General features: G+C 42.2%; 1 protein-coding gene across 6 annotated transcripts in view; it reads right to left on the bottom strand.

The window, feature by feature from the left end:
* ARHGAP40 (Rho GTPase activating protein 40) overlaps window positions 1-26,127 on the bottom strand; it is a 74,744-nt gene that overhangs the window by 31,379 nt on the left and 17,238 nt on the right. For 5 of the 6 annotated variants that reach the window (XM_073309758.2, XM_078848185.1, XM_078848184.1 and 2 more), the window contains exon 1: window positions 14,943-15,156. In XM_073309758.2, the coding sequence (XP_073165859.1) occupies window positions 14,943-15,058 (116 nt within the window). In that variant the 5' untranslated portion in view covers window positions 15,059-15,156. Of the gene's footprint in view, window positions 1-14,942; window positions 15,157-16,689; window positions 16,933-26,127 lie in introns of those variants that run through there. The other variant, XM_078848186.1, reaches the window with a different exon arrangement.

The following is a 26,127-nucleotide window of genomic DNA, read 5'->3' as shown; positions in this document are numbered from 1 at the left end:
CTGTTTTCCCTCACTGAATTTGGCCCACAGACATCCATGGGTTCTATTCCCACTGACATCACGTGTGAAGTTAGGCTGCAAGCTTTTTGGTGCAGGGGCCATCTTTTCATTATGCATTTGTACAGCATTATGCATTGTACAGCCCTGACTGGGCACTCTATTTAAAGTACTTCTATGACCTGTAGTATCTGGTTGCCTCACAATCTTTAATGTATTTATTCCAACACCCTATGAGGTTAGGAGTTGCTATCCTTTCCATTTTACCGAAGGAGAACTGAGGTACAGGGAGGCTAAATGATTTGCTCAAGGTCAGGCAAGAAGTCTGCTGTGGAGCACAGACTTGCACCCAAGTCTTAGGCTGGCACACTAACCACTGAACCACCCTTCCTCTCACATTACTGTAATGCAAATAGATTTAAAGCCCAATTGTTTCTCTAAACTGAAGACAATCTTTTCTTTTGATTTTCTAAACAAAAGTGACAGTTTAAAGCTGCTTTAAAAATGTGACTGATGAGGCAGAAAGCATACATCAAGTTAGCTGCAGATTCCAGACGCTTATAAGATTATCTCTCATTGACCTGTGACAACAGTGACGAAGGAACATTCAGTGACCTACACGAGTAACAGCAGTTTAGATTGGAGGTGGAGATTGTATGTTTTAAGCAAAGAGTAGGTGGAATAACCAAGTTCACTCAGACGAACCGTAACCATAACAAAAAGTTTAACACTTAGATTTTTTACAAATTAACTCAACAAAGCAATTGGCTAGAAAATCAAGTTAGTGAAGTGCATAGTAAACAAACAAAAAAACATGGCAACCCTCCATCTTGAAAGACAATGGTGTAAGTGCAAAGCAGTTCAGTTACTGCATGTCATGCTTGCAGCACAAGTAGCTAAAAAGTTCAATTCTGAAGTGAGAGTCATTGCAAGAGATAATGTAGGCATAAGGTGCAGGGCCAGAAGATAAAGCTGACTCATTACAAGCATTGGAGGGCTGCTGCTCTTTTCTCTTCACCCCTCTCCATGCAGCCATCTCTCTCTCTCCAGTCCCTTTAGCTTCCTGATGCAACACAACCATCTAATGCAGGCTGCTGCTAGCTGCATCTTCCCAGCTGGTAACGTCCATGTTGAAACTTTTCAAGTCCCTCTTGCAAACGTCCTTAAACCTGAGCCTAGGTTGGCCCAGTAGCCTTGGAGCATCCACAAATTCTCCATACTGGAGATCCTTTGAATGTATCCATTGTCCATTCAGTGCCAATAACCAAGCCAATGGAGATGTCTGTGTTTGAGACCAGTGATTAGACTTGGCAGTTCTGAATTTTGCTTTTTCAAGTACTTCTCTCTATTAGGCACCTTGGTTCCCCACTTGATATTTAAAATACAATGAGGACAGGAGGCGTGGAAGCTGTTTAGCCTTCTGTTATGCCTGCTTAGGCACTCTGAGTCTCGTCACCATACAGCAGCGTGCTCAGAATTAACATCTGGAAGACGCATATCTTGATGTTCAAGTGCTTAGTCAGTTGACCGAATGCGGGTGGCAGCCCTTCTCAGAACTCATCATCTAGAGATCAGGTAACCAATATAACTGACCCTACATAGCAAAATTTGTGCATAACTTTGAGCTTGGTAGTAGCTATTAAAACTTCTGGTGCAAAACCACACACAACATTGTCTTCTTTAGGCAGATGGTTAGTCTGAATTCCTCAAACTAATGCACGCTACTGCAAAGCTGCTGGAGCTCCTCTTGCTGTGTGTGACAAGTGCTGCGTCATTGGCATAAAGTAGTTCTTTAATCATGCTCTTAAATATGCAACATTGAAGCGTTTTCCATCCAATCTTGTATGGAGATGAACATCTGTGGTACTAGATGAGAAAGCATTACAAAGCAGCAGAGAGAAGAATATACCAAAGAGGACTATGCCAAAACATATCCCTTTTTGACACCACCTGTAGATTTCAAAGCTACCAGTTTGATCACCAACATACTAGATTGTAGCCTTCATGAAACCATGGAAGAATCAAATCCAAATGCAACTAAGGAGGACTGAGGGGCAACCAATTCTCTCTAGGAATTGGAAAAGGCCCTTTCTGCTGACCACAACAAAAGCCTTTGTAAGATCTATGAAGGCCATACACAGAAGTTTGTTGTTGTTCTTCACATTGTTCTTACAGTTGCCTTAGTGTGAAGAGCATGCTGATAGTTGATCTACCAGCACAGAAGTTGCACTGATTCTCTGAATATGCACATTCAGCAAGAATTAAGAACATAAGAATGGCCATACTGAATCAGATCAATGGTTCATCTAGCACAGTATCCTGTCTTCTGACAGTGGTTGGTGCCAGATGCTTCAGAGGGAATGAACAGAACAGGGCTATTTATCCAGTGATCCATCCCCATCATATAGTTCCAGCTTCTGGCAGCCAAGGGTTTAGGGATAGCCAGGGACCCAACCCCATGGTCTGGGTATCTTGGCTAATAGCCATCGACAGACTTATCGCCCCTGAACTTATCTAATTCTTTTTTTAAAACCAGTTGTACTTTTAGCCTTCACAACATCCCCTGGTAATGAGTTCCACAGGTTGATGGTGCATTGTGTGAAGAAGTACTTCCTTATGTTTGTTTTAAATCTGTTGCCTGTTAATTTTATTGGGTGACCCCTGGTTCTTGTGTTACGTGAAGGGGTAAATAACACTTCCCTATTCACTTTCTCCACACCATTTATGATTTTATCATATCCCCTCCCTTAGTTTCTAAACTGAACTACCAACCTTTTTAATCTCTCCTCATAAGAGAGCTGTTGCATACCCCTAATCATTTTTGTTGCCCTTCTCTGTACTTTTTCCAGTTCTAATGTATGGCTTTTTGAGATGGGACAACTAAAACTGCATGCAGTGTTCAAGGTGTGGGCATAAAATGGATTTATATAGTAGCAATATTCTGTCTTCTCATCTATCCCTTTCCCAATGATTTCTACCATTGTTAGCCTTTTTGTCTGCTGCTGCACATGAGCAGATGTTTTCAGAGAACTATCCACAATGACTCCAAGATCTATCTTGAATGGTAACAGCTAATTTAGATCCCATCATTTTGTACGTATAGCTAGGATTATGCTTTTCCTATGTGCATTACTTTGCATTTAATTAACCTTGAATTTCATCTGCCATCTTCTTGCCCAGTTACCCAGTTTAGTGAGATACCTTTGTAACTCTTTGCAGTCAAATTTGGACTTAACTCTCGAGCGATTTTGTATCATTTGCAAACTTTGCCACCTCACTACTCAGTGTTAAGGATGACCCACGTGAATGCCTTGCCAGCAACACTAACGAGAGAAAGTCCTCTGTAATTGTTACAATCACTCCAATCTCTCTCTCTTTTTTTTTTAATACATACTGTATTATGATGTTAGCATCCTTCATGTCTTGTGGTACCCCACCTTCCCTTCAGCAGGCAAGCAAGGCATTGTGCAGATGTTCAAGCACAACTTCTCCTTGTTTCAGTACTTCAGCTGGAATTCCATCTTTTCTCGTGTCCTTCCCTGATGCTAGGGAGGTGATTGCCTTTTCAAGCACATTTATAGATGGTTCTATATCGAACTCTTCAGTAATCTGGAATCTAAGGATCATGCTTAGCACTACTTCAAAAACAATGGTTCCATGCAAATAGTTTGTAACTGATGCAACACTGGGTGGAGCACTGTTTGTGTCTAACGGTAATGATGTCTCCATTAAGAGATTTGAGTGGGACAGTCTATTTGGCAGAAAGTTCTATTGCTTTCTTGATTCCATCATACATACCTCTTAGATGTCCATTCTCAAAAGGACATTTGCATCTTCTCACACAGACCAAGACAGCGTGAGGATATTGCAATGCACCTTTGGCCACTCTGGGGTTAGCACATATCTCAGGATAGAGGTTAATATCACCAATAAAATATGTTCTGCACTTTGCTTCAATAACTGGAAGTATTTCTTCAAAGTAGGATTAAAGCGATACTGACTAGGCCCAAAGGCTTGATGGCCATGATGTTTGGAAGCCACCACAGCCACAAGAGATGCCGGAGGGCAGAGCTGTACTGCAGTGCCAACCACCTGACATTTTCCCCGCAGCAAATTTGATTCAAGGTTTTCTCCCCTGGCCTTTGTTCAGTCAAGAACTAGCTGCAAAGCAGCAGCACCAGCTGGAGTTACTCTTTTGTGGACATTGTTTTTTATTCCAATGGGGATCTGGCATACCCTCCTAAAGAAACTACTCCATAGTGATGTAAGCCATGTCAATCCAACCTTCTCCATGAAACAAATGAAAGGGAGAAAAGAGGTGAGACAATTCTCCAGCCTTCTGTACAGCCAATTTTTGCTAAGCATCATGGAGAGGAAAAGACACGGCCTTAAGGATCAGTTCAGGGAAGGCATTTGGCATGAAAGGGGCAGCATGAAAACCAGTGCTAATATTTGTTATGGGAAAAACAGACAAAACAAGATAATTAGACCCCCAACATTGGTAAAGCTGAATGAGTCAGGCTGAGATATGCAACACGGACACTGCATTTAGCCCATTTCAGCAAGCCATCCATATTCAGCAAAGCATGAATATTAAATGGGACTTGTCAAATGAATGCCAAATCATGTGCCTATGTCCAAGCCACCTGAGCCTTTACTTACTAATCAACGTCCCCACAAATGACATACCAGCACGATTTAACACTTCCATGTTTGTCACCCTGTCTTGCCATCTTATTTGAAGAATTTTACACAAGCATCTGATATGAAAGCTGTTGAGGTTTTTTGTATGGTTTGGGGTAAATGCTGGATTATAGGATCCTGAAGAGTACATTGTACTCTGAAGCTCGTGAAGAGGCAGACCGCTGTGCAGATTTGAGGATGCTTGCACAGATGACTTAGTATCCTTTGGAATCTCTGTGGACGATTGAGAAAGGAGTGCAGAATGCCACGCTGGTTGGCAGAGCCAGCTTGTAGATGGAGCAAGGCAGACTGGATCAAGCTTCCTGATGTCTGGCGTCAGAGGAGGAAAGAAACTGATGCTCTGATTCAGAGCATTGCTTGCGTGTGGGTGTTCCCTACCCGTGGAGGGACGATCACTCATGCATTGGACTCAGCAGCCATCAAAGAACTCATCAGCGCTTACACCATGCTCTATAAAGAGTGACTGTGCCATTATTATTATATAGGCACATGTTTGAGTGCTGTGCTGAAGAAGCCTAGTAAGTCAGATGGAGCAGAGTTATGAAGAGTCAACTAGGCATGGGATGTCATCTCATGCTCAGGTCAATCCTGGGCCAAGTGTTGTGATGGTAAGAAATTAGGGAGGGGGACAGGAGGCAATCTGGAATTATTTGAATTTTAAAGGCACAATCTCTCAAGGGGCTACAAGGACCAGAAAGAAATGCTTTCTACAGCACCACTGGAAAGAAAGGATTCCCCTCTCTTCAACAGCACTTGTTCCTAAATCTGGTGGCTCGTAAACCATCAGATGTCAAAGCTGTCACAGCCCCTTGTTCCTGCAGTGCTTTTTGGGTACTGGAATAGTAAAACAGTTTCATTTTTAATCAGTAGATGTTGACAAACACAAAACAAAAAGTGCACTGTAAAACACTCACATAACCCAAGCTCTTCTGAATCTGATAAGAAAACAGTGTTGCTGTGCATTCATTTTGTTCCAGCACAGGATCATTCCATCCAGAGAGCTGCTCTCTATGGGGTGTTAGGTCCTTGGACTTCTGCATCATCTGCTCAATGTTCTTTCTGTACGGAGAACTGCTCAGACTGTCTCTCTTTCATCAGATGCATTAATAAAAAGGTTTCCTCCTGTTGTGCTGAACTACTTCAAAGGGGACACTTGCTACCAGTTTAAGCCAAAAAATATGACCCAATTTAAAACTGTTCCAAACCTAATCAAGGTGGGAAAAGGAAGGAGACTGAAGTCTTCCAGATATCAAAAAATGCAAGACAGACATCACTTAACTTAGAAGTATTTCCAAGGACATGAGCCAGGCCCATAGGGACTCCTGGCACCAAGAAACAAAACAGGCAAGAGTGAGTTTGAAACTAAAATGAAAAACTAAACACAAAAATGTATCAACTCAGAGGGGAGGAGTCAGCAGGGTGCAGTGCTACAAAATCACAGGTTTTAAAGAACAACATTCAGTGTGGAACAAACAAGAGTTCTCGAGAAGGGGAAAGCAGGAGTTGATTGTCATTAGTTGTATAGGCTATTAATTTAGAGGAAACAACTGAAGGTCTCAAAAGAAGCCTGTCTCTTGTTGACCTTCAATTTATTTCTCAAGGTCAAAAAAAACCTCTAAGAACAATCAGCTGGCACAGGAGCGCAGGATTAAAGGAAACGTAGGAGGCCCATGCAGTGGGAAACTAAAGTCCTCTTTAATTTGCTTCCAAGTTTCAGCCCGGAGCCATGAGCACAAATCCTAATGAAGAGGCGTACTAGTGAGTTCTGAAACAGAGCTGTACATAGGGCAGATCCGCTGATAGGGGCTCACAACATTATAGATTCTCCTTTGGATTCGGATCCCTTTGCTCTGTGACCTGAGCTACATGAAGGGGCTAAAAAGTAGCCAGGTCTGGCCAGCTAAGCATTCCCCTCATTGTGGGGGAACTGTGAGCCATTACAGACCCAGGATACCCACCCCCATGCCATGCCCAGCGTAGAGTACAGTGAGCAGAGAAAGGCTGCAGCCAGAGTACAATGCACAGGCAACATTCAGTGGTCTTGTGGCCCCTCCAGACCATAGCCAGATATCTTAAGAACAGCATCTAAGCTGGTCTACCCTACACTGGAGTTCAGTATGGCACAGATCCATCCCAGACACTTCCCCCTTCTCACTGAGATAGGAAGCTTAGTGAAGCAGAGATTCTTGGCCAGCATGTTTAAATAGGCCACTTCAACCAGTCCGGTTTATTCACATGTAGATTCATAGATTTTAAGGCCAGAAGAGGCCACTGTGATCCCACAGTCTGACCTTCTGCAGAACACTGTCCCTAGAATTTCACTTAGAAAGCTGTAAGAGATTCTCTGTGGGGTGCAGGGTACAGGAATCTCTGACTCTATACTTGAACCACTCGAGAACCAACCAAGGTAGATCATTTGAGAAGCTGAAGGGAATCCTGCAGGAAATGAGGTTGTTTCATTTGGATCAGAAATATTTTAAAATGTTTTTGAAAATAATTTAAGATTTTTTTTATAAATTTGATTTAAAAAAAAAAAAAAAAGGATTTTCAGTGCACAAAAAGGTCACTTGTATTCACAATATCGATCTGGCTGCCAGTTACCCAATGCTTAGATGAAACTATCTGTGTCCTGGCAAAAGCATAAAAGTCTTTAAAAACAGGTTTAATTGTCCATTATAATCCCCAAGTTCAGTTCAGTTAAAGCGCCGTCCTCAACTCATGCTACCCGTTGTCCCTGAGGTTTGACAGCATAACAATACAACTCACCCCTTTAGAGAGACTGATTGCCAAATAACAAGGTTGGTGCAATTGTTAGGTCCATAACCTATTTGTAGTCCAGGCCTTCCTACTTCTCAACTGTGTCACAAATGAGGGACCTCAAGCCCAGACAATGTTTTCATATGCAAACAAGAGAGGGTGACCAGACAGCAAGTGTGAAAAATCAGGACAGTAGGGGAAATAGTTCCCTATATAAGACAAAGCCCCTATTATCAGGACGTCTGGCCACCTTAAAACAAGAGCTTGTGTATGCAAATTACAGTGCCTTGAGTGTACCCTATTTCTGAAACCGTGTTCGACAGCCAGTCAGAACACCTCCTAACCAGTGCTTTATACACTGATAAAATATAATATCAAATTTTCTTCAGTGGGTTCATTTTCCTACTTGCTTTTAAAATAAATTTAACTGCTCCCATACTAACACAATAGGCCGCAACACTAAACCGGAGCAAGTTATCCTCCTCTCGATTTAGACTGTTGGAGCGAAGGAAGAAGAAACAATGCCTCCTTGCTAATGTAACTGCTGCTCCTACAGTGTTTGAAGGGAAAGGGAGAAAGAACAGCAAGAAGGAAAGGAAAAAACACCATTTGTGACAGGATCACCTTGTACAAGGTGGATTCAGGCCAGGGCTATTTTAACTTAGCTTAACAAATAGAAGGCTAAGGGGTGACTCGATTACAGTCTGTACATACTTATGTGGGGAGCAGATACTTGATCAAGAGCTCTCTAATCTAGCAGAGAATGGTATAACATAATCCAATGTCAGGAAGTTCAAGCTAGACAAATTCAGACAGGAAACAAGGTATCAATTTTTAACAGTGAGGGTAATTAACCACTGTAACAATTTACGAAGGGTCGTAGTAGATTCTCCATCGTTGCCAATTTTTAAATCAAGATTGGATGTTTTTCTGAAAGATCTGCTCTAGGAATTATTTTGGGGGAGTTCTCTGGCCTGTGTTATATAGGAAGTCAGGCTAGATCACAGTGGTCCCCCTTCTGGCCCTTGAATCTATGAATAAAATCCTATTAGTGGTTAACAAGTTCACACTGCACTATCATACAAGAGAGAAACACAAAAAATCTCACTCCAGAGACTAATTGCTGGAAAGCAGGAATAGGGTTTTCAAAGTAGCTAGAACCAGTCTCTTTCTAGGGGCTGTCTCAGCTGATAAGTCTTAGAGTGCTTTGCTTTTTTGGTATGAAGCGTTGTCGTAGCCAAGTTGGTCCCAGGATATGAGAGAGACTAGGTGGCTGAAGTAATATCTTTATTGGACCAACTTCTGTTGGTGAAATACTACCTCACCCACCTTGCTTTTTTTGCACATACGCTCATATTGCCCTGCGTTATATTTTCCAAATACTTTCTGGGTAAAATGACATCTTTGTACTGATAGCCTTTACCTTGACCAATGAATTTTAAAAATTTATCATGGGTGTTGTGAACAGGAATGACCATGTCCAGCCCAAGCCCAGAAGTCTACACACCAATGAAACAGCCACGCAGCCCTGATCTTTTTATTTACTTCGCTGGGAACTGGACTGAATCGGTCCCGGAGATTGTTCCGTGAAGATAGTAATAGCAATAGTAGTAAAAGCTGCTGTCATCGCATCTCTTTGAGAATAGGAATAGGTCCTGGAAACAACTTCCATTTAAAAGTGATAGCAGAACAAAAAATAGGACACAGCATTAAGACAGGTTTCAGAGTAAAAGCCGTCTTAGTCTGTATCCGCAAAAAGAAAAGGATTAATTGTGGCACCTTAGAGACTAACAAATTTATTTGAGCATAAGCTTTCTAAGGTGCCACAAGTACTCCTTTTCTTTTAGCATTAAGGCAGTTTGTAGGCTATTTTGCCGACGACAGACCATAAGTTGGAAGGCTCTATGTACACCGAATCCTGAATTAATGGCGGCATCCCAGTCTTTCATTGCAGTTTCAAGACCAAGTTTTTTAGGTGCAAGGCTAACACTTTACACCACACCACTAATGAATCTGGCATTAATGCCAGTGTAATCAGTTCAGGGCGGATCAAACCAGTGCAAGAGCGAGCCTTCAAAGCTATAGTCGGTGTAGGGACTTCCATACTGCCCTTCCTCTACTGCTGGCATTTCAAGGAAAAGGGGCAGGGTCAAGATTCCTCCAGACTATGCTGATCCTCTACTTGTGATTTGAAGCCAGTGAAAGTTAGAGCTGCCTCCAGGCTTCTCTAGCTCAGCACAGCTGGATCAGCACTGCAGAACAAGAGGCATCAGTTGCAGGGCAGTGCAAAGCTGAGCTTTAAGCCAGCTCTGCACACACCTCCCCTGACATGCTACATGCAGGTCATCCACAGCCCAGGGGAGCCACAGCATTCATGCTTGTGTCAAAATACTTTATCAAGATTGCTTGGCCATAAGATTGTAGACTTGCAACTCAACTCTCAGGCTCTAGCAACAGTAGCTGGGATTTTGTTACCACCATCTGCCTCTGGGATTATAGGTTGTGCTCAGACATGACAGTTGCTTTAGCATGGCCTTCCTCTACACTGGGAACAGCTCTGGAGCTGGAATTCTCTGCTTAAGCTGCCTTCATCCTGATGTCAAGCACATTTTTCATTGTGGTACCATGTTTTCAGCCCACTGATGATCCCTCAGCACAACAGAAATGAGCACGCAATGCTGGCTGACTGCCTCCTTCTGTCAGCTGAATGGGGTATTGTGCTGTACTTTTAAAAGTAGTTTCTTCACTTGCTCACAGGGTTTCCTTAGACAATACGTGTTCCACAGGCTTGGCATACCTAGAATACGCACTGAATCATCTGTGCAATTCTCCCCTGCTCTGGGCGAGTCTTCTCCAGGAAAAAGGAGAGCATGCCCCAACTGCTGGCCTCTCACCCCACAACCCTACCCAGAGCAGGGTGAGAACATAGTGGTAAAATATTACCTTGCCCTGTCTACATGAGCTGGTGAACTATGAAGCCTAAATTTGCCTAAAAGTGCGTCCTCAAATCAACTTGTACTGCTGCATCCAAGCAACAAAAATGCTTTCTGTTCCAGATCTAAACCTCTCCAATCTTTATTTCCACTTCAGCTGTGCCAATATAAGAGCAAGTCAAATTTTCAAGCTAAATGACCCGAGCCCTGGGAAACTGCACCTCAATCCTCTCCTTTCTGGGCTATATCCCAAGAAGGCTACCATTACACACCTAGGGTGTGGTGGTGCAGAAAGGAAATAACCAAATTAGAGGTGAAGGAAACACGAGATTTGCACACCACTAATAAAACAAAACTACCTTAAGCATAATCGAGACATAAGAAAAAATCAATACATAAGAAAACAAATCAAGACACAATTTGCATTTAAAAGTGATTTATTCAACAAAGGAAGTTCTACTGTAGTTAGCGAAGTGAACTGATTGTTTCTGACCACCATGTCCTTCAAGATTTCAGAACTGGTAGATTTCATCCTCTCACGCCTACTTTTTATTCACAGATTGGAATAAAAAAACAAGCTTTCATGCTTTCTCAACTCTCTACTGATTTAACTAGTTGAATACACTGGAATGAAGAAAATGTTCTCTCTGTACCAGCAAAAGGTGTTACTGCTGTCAAAAGCTAGCACACTCAACCTCTTCCATCAGTTCAGCGTTCTGACTTTCTTGAAAATACGGCAGCAAACATGAACTGCTTGATATTATTTTCTGAATTTAATTGAACTGATTTTAATAGATTATAATAATTTTTGGACTTAATATAAATTAATTTCAAATTTAATTTTAAATAGTTTAAGTAAACCTGCATTTAGTTAAGATTAAATGAAAAAAAATTTTTTTAAATCAATTTTATCCACTCTGCAACCACACAGGCAACCATGATTTATTCACCATCCTACCCGCAAGTGGGAGTAATGATGATCTACTTCCATCACACATAAGGTAACTGGGGCACAGAATTTCAATCATTTGACAAAAGCCAGAGAGTCAAGATATCCTGGCTCCTAGACTTCTGCTCCAACCTGTAGACAATGTTGCCTCCGTGTTAGAGTAAGTGAGCTTGGTTCTATTCCAATCTCAGCTGTGCAACCTTGGGAAAAATACTTAACCTCTGTGTACTTCAGCCTTCCCATGTGTACAGGGACAAGTTATCTGTCTCTCAGTGGGGGAGCTAGTCTGTGTGTAAACATGCTTTGAGATCCTCAGGCAAATCATGGTAGGAAGGTACGCCAAGGATTACTTTCTGTTTGTAATTCCAAGGAGGCCTTTCTTTAATAAATGAAGGACCAAAGATACATATCACATGTGGTTAGTATGTTTCTAATTTGCCTTACACCTACTTAATCGGTGTAGTAATTACTATGAAAAAACTCGGCAGCGCCAGTCATTTCCTGTTGCAACCCATTCCAGAAGCTGGACAATTTCACTGTGCATTAAACCAGACAGAATAGATAAGCATAGTTTACTGCTCAGGAATGCTGGGAAACAATTGGCAAGAGATTACAAGGAAGGTACATGAATTAACTACTGACCAACAGCATAAAAAAAAATAAAAAAGACCAGAGAAGGATACACTGAAGGATCAAGTTAAGCTTCATGCTTAAGAGATTTAGGGACAGTAGAAAAACAGGAAGGGCAGAAACATAAGCTCCTTACTTGGATTGCTCAGGTTATGTCTACACTTAAACAACTAGAGTGGCACAGCTGCATCACTGTAGTGCTTCGGTGTAGACTTTCACTATAGCAACAGGAGGGATCCTCCAGTTGCTGTCATTCAGTGGTTCCCAAACTGGGGTTCGCGAAATGTTACAGGGGGTTCTCGGGAAAAAATGCCCTAATGGCGGACAGAGCTGTCCCTAGGGACCCCGGGCAGCACGGAGCCAGCAGCCCAGAGCCCCTGGACTTCCAAGAGCTAAGCAGATCAAAGCAAGCCTATCTATCACACTGAGGAGATTTAAACTTCAAGACTCCTTATAAGAAATGGAAAGGGAGGTGGATAGTTTTTGCAGGCAGCTAGTATTGCTTTTTAAATTATTATGAAGAACAAGTTTAAGCTTTGTTGTAAGGTGTGTTGTTTGCCTGGACTTCGAGACCTGAATGCTTCTGTAGGAGGAACTCTTTGAGTTGGATTCTTAAATACCTTCCTGCTGTTTCACATCTGATACTCCTTGATGAAACACAGGAGCCTTGTCTTATAACAGGCTTATTCAAAAAGTGATACAAGTTATGAAAGTGAGATCTTGAAAGAGTGTTGCCATTTTCATAAATGTAATAAAAATACCGTAATGATAAATAAGAATTAATCATAAATAGTGTGTAATAAGCATGTCATAAAAACAAATTTTATATTTCCAAGATCACTGCTTTTATGAATTATACTCAGGTAAAGGAGAAAATCCCTGGAAATATTCATTTTTAGGAGGGGGTTTGCGAGACTTGACATCTTAGTGAAAGGGGTTCACCGGTTGTTAAAGTTTGGGAACCACTGCTGTAGTTAATCCACCTCCCCAAGAGGTGGTAGCTTGGTCAACAGAAAAAATTCTTCTAGCACGGTCCACATGGTGGGGTTAGGCTGGTTTAACTACATGGCTCTGGGTGTGTATTTTTTTACCCTGAGCGACATAGCTGGATTGACTTCACTTTTTCAGTGGCATATGCTGAAACAGTAAAAAATGTTGACTTTGCACAGAGACAGAAAATTCCGCAGCTTGGTAACCGTTCTCAGGCGTTTAGCAAAAGCAACTGCCAAGGACAGGTTAACCTCACCATTGTTCATGATGCATGAACAGTTCCTGTGTGCAGCTTGGTCATCTCACGGAATGTCACTAAGCAAGTTCTAGAGTTCAGAGAATACAAAGCAGCTGGCTACCAGCATGCAGAGTAGGGAACTCATCAGTACTCACACATGGCCTTTGCCTGCCAGATTTAAATAGAAGGGTTAGAAGTAATAGGGGGAGGTGCGCTCAGGGAAGGAATTTGAGCTGGATCAATAGCGCTTTTCCAAGATTGCTTGGGAGGAATGGTAACAAGGCTACCATTACAGGGAGTCCCAGGTACGACGGGGTATACGATGGATACTGAAATGACGAATATCAGGGAATTTTTCCCCATAAGAAATAATGCCCCCCCCACCTCATTCCACACCCTCCTCTGGACGCGCCCCATCCCCGCTCCTCCCCCTCCCTCCCAGCGCCTCCTGAACACCAGGGGAAGCACCCAAAAAAAACGACACAGAAAGTGAAGCAACGGATATGCGGACTGGGACCAATACGAATTGGAACATGTTCCCCTATTGATGAGCAATGGATATGTGAAACCGACAGATAAGAGGAAGACATATCCCGGGGACCCCCTGTACTGGGTAAAATGATAGGTATCTTAATGACAATCCAATACACATTCCATAGTCACCACTGCAGAAACAATGGATCATTAAAAGCAATTAATCAGAATACTGGGATTTTTTGCACATCATTTCACAAACATACACTTCATTGTACAGCAATCAAATTCTATGTCTATAAGACTACTGTAGAGAGATTAGTTATACAAGAGTTAAGTGGTTTATATGATGGCTGGACTTGAATGAGTGTTTCTAACCAACACCTGGCATTTTGCCTTCAACCTACTGTTTGAATTTAATGAGAACTACTTCTATTCCTGCACCTTCTGATTGAGCAATACAGGTATTATGTTGGCAGTGTGGAGAATTAAGAACATGTGGCTAAGTGGTTTTCAAAAATACCAAGAGTTCAAACTATTCAATAGCCAACTGTCTTAAAAGAAACCCCCCAACTGTCTCAACGAAATACTGCGGACTTAGAATCTAGTCCAGATTTTAAAAATGTGGAAACTAAAGTAATGTTCCCCTCCCAACAGTTTTTACAAACATGTTTTCTGTTTTCCTCCTTTGTTGCTATGTGGAAGACTCAGACTGATTATACAGCAAAACAGACCACACAAAATATTGTGAACTTCAAAAGTACACAAACTGAAAACAGAGAAACATACATTTTCCTGTAAACCCTTTCAGATGGGATAATCTACCCTGCTCATTCTAACAATAAAACATTTTCAAACAGAAGTATGATTTTTAAATAGAGGGTCTCTCTGCAGCCGGTGTATATTCTCAATACAAAGTGGTAAGCTAGCTAACTAGCAGAATCCAGTAAAAGATGCTCTGATATGATTCATTGATTCTTAAGGTTTATTCTGTTTCACACAAGAATTCCGAGCCAAGAAGCATATTTATGTGACACTGATTTAGATTAAAATGCTATATGAGAATTTATGGAAGATCAAGATGGCCAAAAAGTGTGTTTTTAAAGGAATTAACTACTCTTGTTCATATTCCCATTAGGGTTTCACCTTGTTTCCACACATTTGTATATTCTACTGGAGTGCAATATTGTTCTAACTCTACATCCTGCTTTCTGAACAGAACTTAAAATGTATAGTAAAAAAGTAACTCAAAAATGTGAGCACTCCGTACCTGCAAATGCCCGAGACCTGTGAATGGGAAGGAGGCTGGATGGAATGGAATACAAGTTGAGGTCTGGGAATCCGAGTTCTGGCAAACCCAGAACCAGGCTTTCCAAGTTTATCCATGGTCTTGGTTACAAGAGGAATCAATGGTTGCTTTCTTTCAGCAGCAGCAGTCCATCCGTGTGCCTTTGACAGTCACAGAGCAAGGGAGTTGCTGTTATTCCTTGTGTTACATCTGCAGCTGATTGCAAAGAAAGCAAAACTACAGCACCACCTACTCATGCTGCAGAAACTCTGCTAATTGGATGGTAATTCCCTCCTCCTCCTCTCATCCACCCAGCCAGTCTGATGTAATAATATCATGGTAAACATACCTGTGACTTTAAATATACAGCTATGCAGCCCGTCCAAGAGCTATAATCATCTGTCCTGTGCTGGGAATGCAATACATACCTGAAGGACATAGTGAAACCAGCTTCTGGCATTTGAAAATTGTATTGTTATATGTTTAGATCTAGAGAAACTGTCTGCTCTACCATTTTCCACATAACTGATGCAAATCAGACAGGGAACATGTCCAAGCCAGGGCTAGTTAAACGATAACTAAAATCTCAACCATGTGAAAAGTAACTCCCATGAGGGGCATAAATAGCTCTGAACAATCAACCCACCTGAACTGTACACCAAGGGTCCTCACAGACTGGGATACGTTAACCTTTCAGTAATCCCACTGAGAATGCATTATATCTACCAGAGGGTCAGATGATATAAGTGCACAAATTGAAGCCCAAGAACTCTGGGAGAAGAGGAGAAACAGACAGTTATATGGCTGTTCCAAGCTTTGGTATCATGTTCTGAACCTATTTCCTGATGAGTTGGGAGCGTAAAGAGCAGTATTAACTGGATTACAGTAGTACCAACAACATGCAACCAAACATATGGCAAGATACAAATCCCAGGCCCAAAAACTCATTGAAGACAAGCAATATATGACAGGAGAGGGGGAAAGGATAAAGCAGTCATATTCCCTCCTTTTGTTCTTTCATCAGCGGTCTTCTTTCCACCTTCCTTCCACCCTCAGTTGTTCTGAGATTTTTCCTGTCTGATTTTCAGTGTTTGTTTTCTGTTCCTTGTCTTTTCACTAACACTGAGTTACCATAATCGCTGCAAATCTTACAGAAAAATAAAATCATATTTGAAATGTACTCAGTGAAGCCATGTGAGGCTTGTCAAATACTAACAGATCTTCCCAATGTTCCTAGCACTAATGGTTCTATGGGTCATTCTCCTTATTACTGGGTCAAGAGAAGGGGCACCACCAACTGAATTTCCTCAGAAGGACTCAATATTTAAAGTAAGAGTATGCTAAGGCCATCTCATTTGTGAATTCCTTCTACTTATTAACACAGCCACTATTCCAACCTGTGTACTAGTAACTATAGACCCTATGTAGGGAATTCCTAACCACTGGATCTGCATAAATTTAGATCTAGCGGCCAGTCTGCACTAGTTTATTCATTGCAGACAAGCATGACCCATGGCAGCAACATGCGGCACTCTACCCACGTTGCCGTCCCTCCGCAGGGCTAACTTAGGAACTGAGTGAGGCTTGGGGCTATGTGCAGGGAATCTGCACTGGGGTGAATTTCACCCCAACCCATTTGTAGAAGTCAGTAAGTCTGTTGCCCGGGCATTAATATTAGCCAGGCGGGGAACATTTCCAGTTTTCTTAAAAGTATAAAAATTACCCTCACTTCTGTCGTGTTGAAGAATTTGTCCTTTTGATATTCTTGGAGCTTGACGGAATGAATGTTAAATGTTAACAGATCTTCAGTGGGTGTCAACTGGCATCACTCCATTGAAGCCAGTGGAGCAGCTGAGGACCTGTCCCACAAGAGGTCTCATGCCAAGTGCACTGTGCTTTGACACAGGCTGTAAAATTCACAGCCTTTTCTTCGCCTTTTAGATGATCCTTCCACAGCTCCCCCTTAAAATTCCTATGAAAGAAAACAAGTGCACATAACTACCATTGCTGAAAGAACAGAGGGCACGTCACACCCCACAGACGCCTTCTCCCAGCACTTGTAGGCAGCCTCAACATGTCTTGCCTTTGCCAAACAGGTTTTCCGATAATACAAGTTGTCTGCGGGATACCCAATAATAATAATACAAACTAGATTCACAGTCCTGGGTTTTTAAAACGGACAGTGACTATACAAGACGATCGTTCAATCAGGTAAGCTACAAAATGGAAGCGTTTAGAGTATATAGGATGGACTGAAACAGGAACATGTTTCAATTTGTTTATGTAACTTAATTCCTGGGAGCAGACCAGCTTGGGCACAATATTTCAAAACTGAGTTTAACAACAGGGGTACATGTATGCAACTCAGAGTTGCTCCATATCTTGTATGGGGCCAACTGGGTGAAAGTACTGAGCCTACCCCGTATTCATTCCTTTTTGCATTAAAGTTGGTGACTTACTGGCATCTGCGAGGGATAATTCGCATGAAACTCTTTCCAAAAAAAGGACAGAAAGTCACACCACCTGCTAAGCTTGTGCTCCAGGTGCAACTCCACTGTTCTGACTCTGATCTCACACCACTGAGAATCAGGAATCTCTCCAGTGAAGTCAGTGGGATTACATAGGTATAAAGCCTAATTGGGTTCAGAACCAGGCCCCTCACGCGCATCCTCAGTCATGCATCTTCCAGATGGAAAAAAAGACGCAGCCAAAAGGAAAAAACAAGAATTCATTTCTGGCTTCTGAGAGCATTTGAATGAGTCACTACAACAACCCAGCACCGGGATTCGGCTGTTAACAATATAGGTGACTCCATCGTCAAAACATGAGTTGCTGCTTAGTGGCTTGCCAATGCGCACAAAATGTTTTCAGACAAGTTGGCCAACACCAGTAAGCCCTCATTTCGCTAGGGGAGTGCGGGGTTGGGGGGAGGCCTGAGGGGCGCTGTAAGAGGTTCAGATAACCAGGAGGTTCAGTCAAGCAGACTGCACATGCCCCACAGGGCTGAAGCCTCCGGGTAAGCTCATGTGCAACCCCCAAGATCTCTGTAGCTACATTCCTGTGAGAATTTTGCTCCTGCAGGATGAGCTCTGCAAGAACAGTTTCAGATGTTGCAACACCTTTCTGGGTACGTGGTGTTAGCCTGCAGCCACACTGCTGGTTAGTCATGTTAGAAGCTAATGGGCTGCGCTAACTTGAGCAGTAGCCTATACCACTGTTTGGGCCAGCCAACTTGAGTCAAAAATCACCACCATATTTCAGTTAAGAGTATGCGTGGGCATGTGAGTCAAGTTAAGGGCACCACTCCAGTAAACTCTGCAGTGAAGACAACCCGCTAGAAGTGACAGCAGAAACAGATATTGTAGAGTGCATTTTAGCCATTCAGACTTCATATATGCTCCCAAGCGAAAGACAGTGTTTACCTGGAGTGAAGGGTGAAAGTCTGTCACGTCAGCTGAAATCCCATAAGAGAATGAGGTCCTTTGCTCAAAAAGCATGAAGGTTAGAAAGCACTCTTTACATTTTACAGAGTGCCCATTAATGCTAGGTATGTAAGACAACATTAAGTCATCCAAGTAATTTTAGCTCTTCCCCCTGCTCCTCATCAGAGATCAGGAGAAACCTCAAGCTACACTATCTATCCATCCACACATCCTTATTGAGATTAAGTAATTATAGTTTTTGTAGTCCCCAATGAGATGAGCCTGTGTGATGGATGGATAAGATTATCCGAGTCTCTGCTTGTTCTCAGAATGATGCTACAGATAGAGCCCTGTGCGGATACCAAATTTGTACCCGCATCCAATCCACAATCTGCAAACATGCAGGTGAGGATATCCACAGATATAAAGCAGATATCCGCAGATTTGCATGGCTCTAGCTACAGAGGCATTGTTGTGGCTTGGGGTAGTGTAAAGTAACAGTGAGATTTATTTAATGGTAACCAACCAGTAACAATAAAGCAGCTACAGAGATTTTTGGACCCTATAGAGCTCCCAAGTTTGTGGTTCTACAGCTCCTCCAAGAGTCAGGATCTTGGTTTTACATCTTACCTGGAAAAAGGCACCTCATGCAGCCCCATGTTTTGCTAGGGCATCGGTTCAGTGATGACTCAGAGGGGAAAGCATCACCTTCAGTGAATTCTCAACATTACTTTACATCATGCAGCCACCTGGCTTTTAAGTCGGAGGATTCAATCCAAATACTGCACAGGTGAGAGCCTGCTCAATGGCACATATAAGACCCAATCTGATCCCAGCCTAAGACTGTAAATCAGAGGGCATAATCCTCCATTTGTGGATTCATAATCTGCTTTAAAGCACCTACGTGTTATGTGACAAACAGAGAATCAGAACTTCAAGTGAGAATAAACAACAGGAGCAGATGACTCAGAAAAGCAGTGCAGATTCTGTTTTCATGCAAATAAACTTTAATCTTGTAATTGAATATCTTTCTTTAAAATAAAAAAGGAATGATGGTCAGGGAATACACTAGCAGCTGGGGAAAACGGGGTGGATGCAGTGAGAGCTACAGACAAGCAGTGGAACCCAGAGTTACTTCTGTCCATTCAACACACTATCAGCAGTTGCAGCTGTGCTGTTCAGTTGAAAGTAGAGCAGAAGCTGGGAGCTGCCTGCACAAAGCAGGAATAGATTGCATACCATGAGAGGTGGACAGAGGGGAAAAGAAAACTTGCAGGATGGGGAAATGGAGAAGAGGGCAGGAAGAGGCACTGCCAAGCAGGCTCTGCATTCCCAAATGGTCTCAGCATTAGCTGACCAATTATCTCACCACTTCTGCTGTTCCCCTGTGTGCCTCTAAAGCGGCACATGAGAACTGAAGAGTTAATAGTGAAGACGTGGGGGGAGGGGGGGAGGAGAAGAAGGCAGAAAATCCGTACACAACAGCCCAGAGTTTCAAATTTTGTACACAGATTTAGCATACAACATCAATGATATTTCAGTTATAAAAGTACCTTGGGCCCTAACATAGCAGTCATCAGGCTTGAGAACTATAGTGAACCTTGAAGAACCTTTTCATTTATAACCCACCCACGTTGACTTACTCAGACCTTTGTCAAACATTCTCCTTTTGAGTTAAAGCTTTCCATGATTGCTCCTGCCTAGAGTAGAATTGCAACCTATATTTCTCTTTCTTAATCAGAGGCAACTTTCCAAATACAATAGGGTTCGGGGGCAGGGCACCCAAAGGGGTGAGGGTGTATGTAAGTAGAAGAGAGTATGTATCCTAGATGCTAAGGTGGGGGCAGCTGTACTGGGAGGGGATGTTACATAGAAACGTTATAATTATCAGAACCTAAAAAAATTTTTTTTCCCCAAATGTCTTTTCTCATACTACACCAAAAATCCACTGAGTCATGCACTTCCGGCCCCCATACCTTGTATTGGGATGCTGTATCATTCACTATGCTGTTTTGCCACTAGATCTATTTAAATTCTGATGTGAGTAGTTCAGACCCACCTTTGTACATTTATTTTAAAACATTCTGCACCCTGAATTTGATTCAGTCCTGTTTGTATGGAGCATTCATTATTGGTGACAGTTCAGGCCACCAAAAATTGATTAACTTGTGCACAAATGTACATTTGCTTGGAAGTTTCTACTCCAAGTTAGTTACTGTCCTATTTCAGTCATCCATTCTGGGAACCAGAACACTTGCAAAACAGAGGTTAGGAAACAGCACCAATTTCATTATTCCTGCATTTTTCATACGCCATTTAAGAGAATGCATTTCTGCAACCAACATTTTTGGACCCCATTAATTACATCATTTCACACTCGGGCCAAAGCTCTCTGTTCAGTTGTAAGCAGCTCTACAATAAAGTTTATCTAAACAAATGTATGTCTCGTCACTACTGTAAATAATGAGATTTAAAACCACCCAAAACATTTCCACTGCCCAAGGAAAAGCTGTAACAATAGACGGAAGCTCTAATACATAAAAGACACTATTGCTTTGATGAATGAAGTTATTTACTAACCTAGTTGCACAAGTTTCTGCCTCCAGGGCATTTTTCAAAGACCGTAAAAAACTGCAGCTCTTAAATAGATTTCAGGTTATGACTTTGTTTACCTAGCTGTTGAACACACACCTCACTCGGCCCCGTAGGGAAATAAGAACAGTAAAGAAGTTAATGGCGTACAATATCTTGTATCAGGTTATATCCTTCCAGCTGTACCTTTAAGACAGATACAAACCCGATGGCAGAGTGGAATGAGAGCCACCAGTCTAGCATGCTAAATACATTTTAGTAGTCGGTCAGGTAGCTTTAGGAATAAAAAAAAATGGTGGCCCTTGCAACCCACCACCAGATGACATGAAATGCTGCCTTTAACTTCTGAAGACAGAATACAAGGATGGGGTTGGCAATTGGTCAGAGCACCTTCCATCCTCTAAGTTCATCCCCTTACCATAATGAATGAATATCCAATTTCCGTGCAGTAGCCTCAGTCCAATGTGAACTGGACAAGAGTCCACATCACAAAATACCCCAACATAACTGCTCATCTCTGCAGATCAGCCAGGAACTGACCAAGCTACCCCCTCTCCCTAGAGCTCACCCCCTCCACACCAGGTTTAGGACCCACTGGCACAGTGTGATGTTGATAGCTTGCACTACTCTTGGCTGCCACCTACTCATTTCCATGGATAAAGAGCCTGCAGAGATCAGACTCCAGCTCTCAACTCAGCACATTCCAAACACTAATTTCACTCCCTCCCTCCCCCCCCCCGGGAAGAAGTTAAAGGAGACACTCGCTATAAGACTTGAGACACTTGGGGTACCCAGATGGATGGAGCTGTAGGGCAGGCAATGCTATACATGGACACACTATTTCTTCTCCTGCTGCCCTGCTTTTCAGCATAAACCACAGAAATTTAAGGCAGTCATCTTGTTTATTTCCTGCCCCATAATTACAAGGATCTCCACAACAGCTGGATGGTCACCGTGAGCTCAACTTACTGTGAGTAAATGCATTTTCCAAACATCCCAGGGGGTTTACCATTCGATAAGAACGAAGCACGACCACTATGAAGGAGCACAGCTGCACATGCAGCTTCACCGTTTTTTGCCTGAACGTGGGATCAGTTGCTCTCGGGTTCCCAAGGTTGTGTATTGTCCAAAATGAACTCGCCAAGCGGCAACTAATGCCTGTATTTTATTTGAAATAATATTCAGGCAGGGATTAGAGAGAGAGAGAATCTAATCACAGGGAGGAGGGCTGAATCTTTCAACAAGACTATCGTGAGATGTCCCATTGCGAGCCGTGCCCAGACACAAGAACTAGCAAACTTTGAAGTCAGGATATTTAAAAAAAAAAAAAAAAAAAAGCAAATGCTGCTTCGTGCAAACTCAGCGTATTGCACCTTCTTCAATCTTGCCCCCTTTTGCATTTTTAAAGACAAAATGTATCTAGGTGCCAAAATCCCTTCTGGAATTCAAAACAGCTTGCAGCTTGTTCATTTGCTCCAAACCAGCCGCTGGTTTGGAAGGTAGAACAGGCCACTCTCCGGAATGCCAGCATTCTGCTTTGTAATAATGCACAAAGAGATCATATAAATTGAATTCACTTCTCAAGAGCAATGTTGTTTCTCTCTGTGCCCATAGAACATTAGCTCCCAAGCAAGCACCCACACATCATCATGGCCAAGGTAACCTCCCGCTCTCAGTATTTTTGGACACAGGCTGTGTTTTATTTTTCTCTCTAGTTTGTTTTTTGAAGCAAATGCTGCTGCACTGGTTTGTGGTTTTGGATACCAGCCAGCCTCTCTTTGCTAAGCAAAGTATGACAGGAACGCCAAACGAGAGAGAAATACATTCATCTGCTAACATTGCCAACGGGGTCCTCTCTACTGAAATAGAGATAAAGCTGTCTGTGTGTATCAGTTTAACTCCCTCGCCAGCCACCCCCACAGGTTGCCCTCTGAGAGCCTTTGCTCTGTTCTTCACTGCAGAAGAACAGCATTTACTTTAAAAGGACATATTGTGCGGCAAAAGCAAGGGAGAGTTTCGTTTCCAATTCAGAGGAGCTGGGGGCACTTTTGTCTCTGGATAATACTCTCAGTTTCACCAGGACACTGACGCCCACTAGTCTCACCCCAGAAAAGAAGTCTATTTACTTCGGCTTCCTGATTAACTGCATCACTTGTCCTCTGCTTGCAAATTAGAAGCTTGCTGAGGAACCCCTTTCCAAGTGATATCAGCCAATGTTTGTACTCAAAGGCATAATTACTGTTGCATTGGTTTAGCATGGGCTACAGGTCTAAACTTGCAGCCTGCTTCCACTCCACAAGATCTTTGCCATCCATCCAGTGGGATGGAGAGCAGGCCCCTAAGGAGGAATTCAATTGTTTTCTTAGTCATACAATCCTTTTCTTATGGAAAATGTCATGTGACTGGGATTTACAGTCAGTCATTTTCCTCATTTGCCATCAATGTCAGTAGCAATTTAGGACATACATAGGACAATATCATATTTAGCGTGTTGACCTTTTTCCTTTGAAAACTCTACCGTTAAAGACAACTTGGTTGCCTCAGTTTACCCCACACTAGATCTTCAAAAAAATTAAAAAAGACAGATCCTTGCATCATGCACAAAAAAGCTGCTAGAATGACAGCTGGAACAAGCTCGCTCTCGGTACTTGCAATAAGAACGCAACAGTGGTTTTCACAATACAGCTACCAGTTTCATGAGGGGGCTATGAAAGAGGACATCAGATACAAATCACTTAGTAATAACTAAGCCTCTTTATAATCCTACCTCAACAATCCAGAAAAACCCTCAGTGGAAATTCTAGTTTAATTTTTCCAAGATATTTTAGGGCAAACGATAAATGGAATTACATTGATCTTAATGAAAGCCAAGATGGGCACATTGCGTAGGTGAAGTGAGGAAATACAGAATTTAATTTGTGAAGTGAAGTGAAGATCTTAAAGAGAGATGAAATAATAGTAATATCTGATCAGCTATTTTCATCAATAAATCTCAAATTGTTTTACAATGAGAGCAAGTACTATTATCCCCAATTTACTGGAAAACTGATACAGAGAGGTGAAATGATTGCTCAAGGCTAACACAGAAGGTGGTCAGTGGTACTGGCTGGACTAGAACCCACATATCTTTACTTCCTGTCCACCATCACATAACATGCATCATCCTGCATCCCTCACATATCTACAGGTTAGAGCAAGGAACTGGAAGCCACAACTCCTTGTTCTGTTGCTGACTTGCTGTGTTGTCTTGCAAAGTTACTTAAACTTCCTAGACTTCAGTTTATACCCAGTGTGCAATATGGAAATAATACTTACTTGCTTGACAGTGGTGTTTTGCAGCTTAATTTGTTTAAGATTCTCTGATCAAAGACATTGTATGAAGTACTAGAGATGGACAAGGGGACAGAATTCCATTTCATACAGTTTGGCATCATTTTACAGTTTTTCCCCCTCCCCCTAAGCCCCCTGCCCCCCCCCCCACACACACACACCCTGAATTTCAGGTATCTCTAGATTAAGTTTAAATGAGCACACATCCATTACACAGATAGATATGCTATAACAGTGATTTGGTTTCTTAGTTCACAAATCCTGCATGCCATCATAATTGTACTATCTGAACTTCAGGTCAGCTCTAGTAAGTGTTATAATCCATCAGTTCTAAGCAGCAAAGCATGTCCTTCACAATTGATATTTTCCCCACATGTGCGTGACTCAATTCGGATGTTTTATTGTGTTCAAATGTTATTGTGAACTTTGTGTTGAGCTCAAAGGTTACAAATCTTTTTATCTACGTTCACAGATGTCTCCTCCAGCAGCCAAGTGGTGTTTCCTTTACCTTACAAAGTCTTCCCTTTCCTTGCCTGCTGCATTGACTGCAACTGGATGCTCATTTCTGCTGTAGGACTGCACTCATTACTTACATGCCAAGTATACAAAGAGTAGCCTTGGAGAAGCAATTCTTTGGTCATGTTTAATGTTACCAGTGTTTTGTTTGATCCTCCTTATTAATGTTTTTCTTCTGGCAAAGTACCATATCATGTACTAGTAATAGCAAAGTTCTCTTTTTTTTTTTTCATTGCCAAAAAGCTTTTTTAGTATGTACTGGAGTTTAGTAAAACCTCAAGTTCTTCTGCACTAGTGACTTTAAGTAGTTCAAGTATTTATTTTACCAGCAATGAGTGATTTAGTTGCATAACACGTTTACTCAAATGATTTGTAAACAGATCTAGGGTGCACTCCTTCGGACACTAAGGGTGTGATTGTGTGCTCTCCTACTGGAAGTGCAGCACACTCAGGCACAGCTGGGTGTGGAAGAGACAGCATAAAGGTGGCTTTAAGCCATTGTTGTGCCCCTGGGATTCTGGGATTAGTTGAGAACTGGTGCGGCCCCAGCATAATTCTGCTGTTCAGCATGGCAACAGAGCTTTGTGCTAGGACTCCACTCCCTCGTGCCCCCTACAGGCCCCTTCTGCCCACCACCTCACCCCTAGCACATTCCCGTACACTAGGACTGGCCAGGAGCCACGCTTACATGGGAATTCAGCCCAATTCCTGTACACCAGCACAGTGCTGCACAGAAACTGTAGCAGCAGAAATAATCTCTCCCTTACTAGTGTGTCAGAAGACAACATTAATTGAAGACAAAGGGACTGCTTACAGTAATAAATGTTTGCAGGATGTGGTCCATAGTTATTAGAGACAGTGGTGCTGTGCATGTGACACCTACAAAGGCTATTGGAGAGCTTTATGAATTTGGTCATATTTCCATATATTGAGCCCTAGAAATTCACATGGATTGAAAATATCTTCTACAAGACTAATGTATCCATTCAGATCACTCTTGGTGCCAATTTATTAAAAAAAATCGGAAGACATTACAAATCCTACAGTAGACAAAATAAGACAGTGCAGCCAGCCATTGACTAGAGTATTTTTAGCTTTCAACACCTGTACTTCACCATACATCCGCAAACAAAATTTGTCCCAATGGTTTTACATGTGTTGCTTATAACACCAGGGGTAATGCCTTTAGCTCAGGTCCCAGATAGATGTCTGTACTCTACAGCCATTCCTCCATGGTGCAGATGGGAAATCACAAGCACTATAGCCACACCAGTTCAGCCAGCCCTCCGAAGTCTACCCTGCAATGC

The sequence above is a fragment of the Lepidochelys kempii genome, chromosome 13, assembly GCF_965140285.1.
Source record: "Lepidochelys kempii isolate rLepKem1 chromosome 13, rLepKem1.hap1, whole genome shotgun sequence".
NCBI classification, from domain to species: domain Eukaryota; kingdom Metazoa; phylum Chordata; order Testudines; family Cheloniidae; genus Lepidochelys; species Lepidochelys kempii.
Note: the sequence above shows the minus strand (reverse complement) of the source record. Positions and strands in the feature narration are given on the sequence as shown.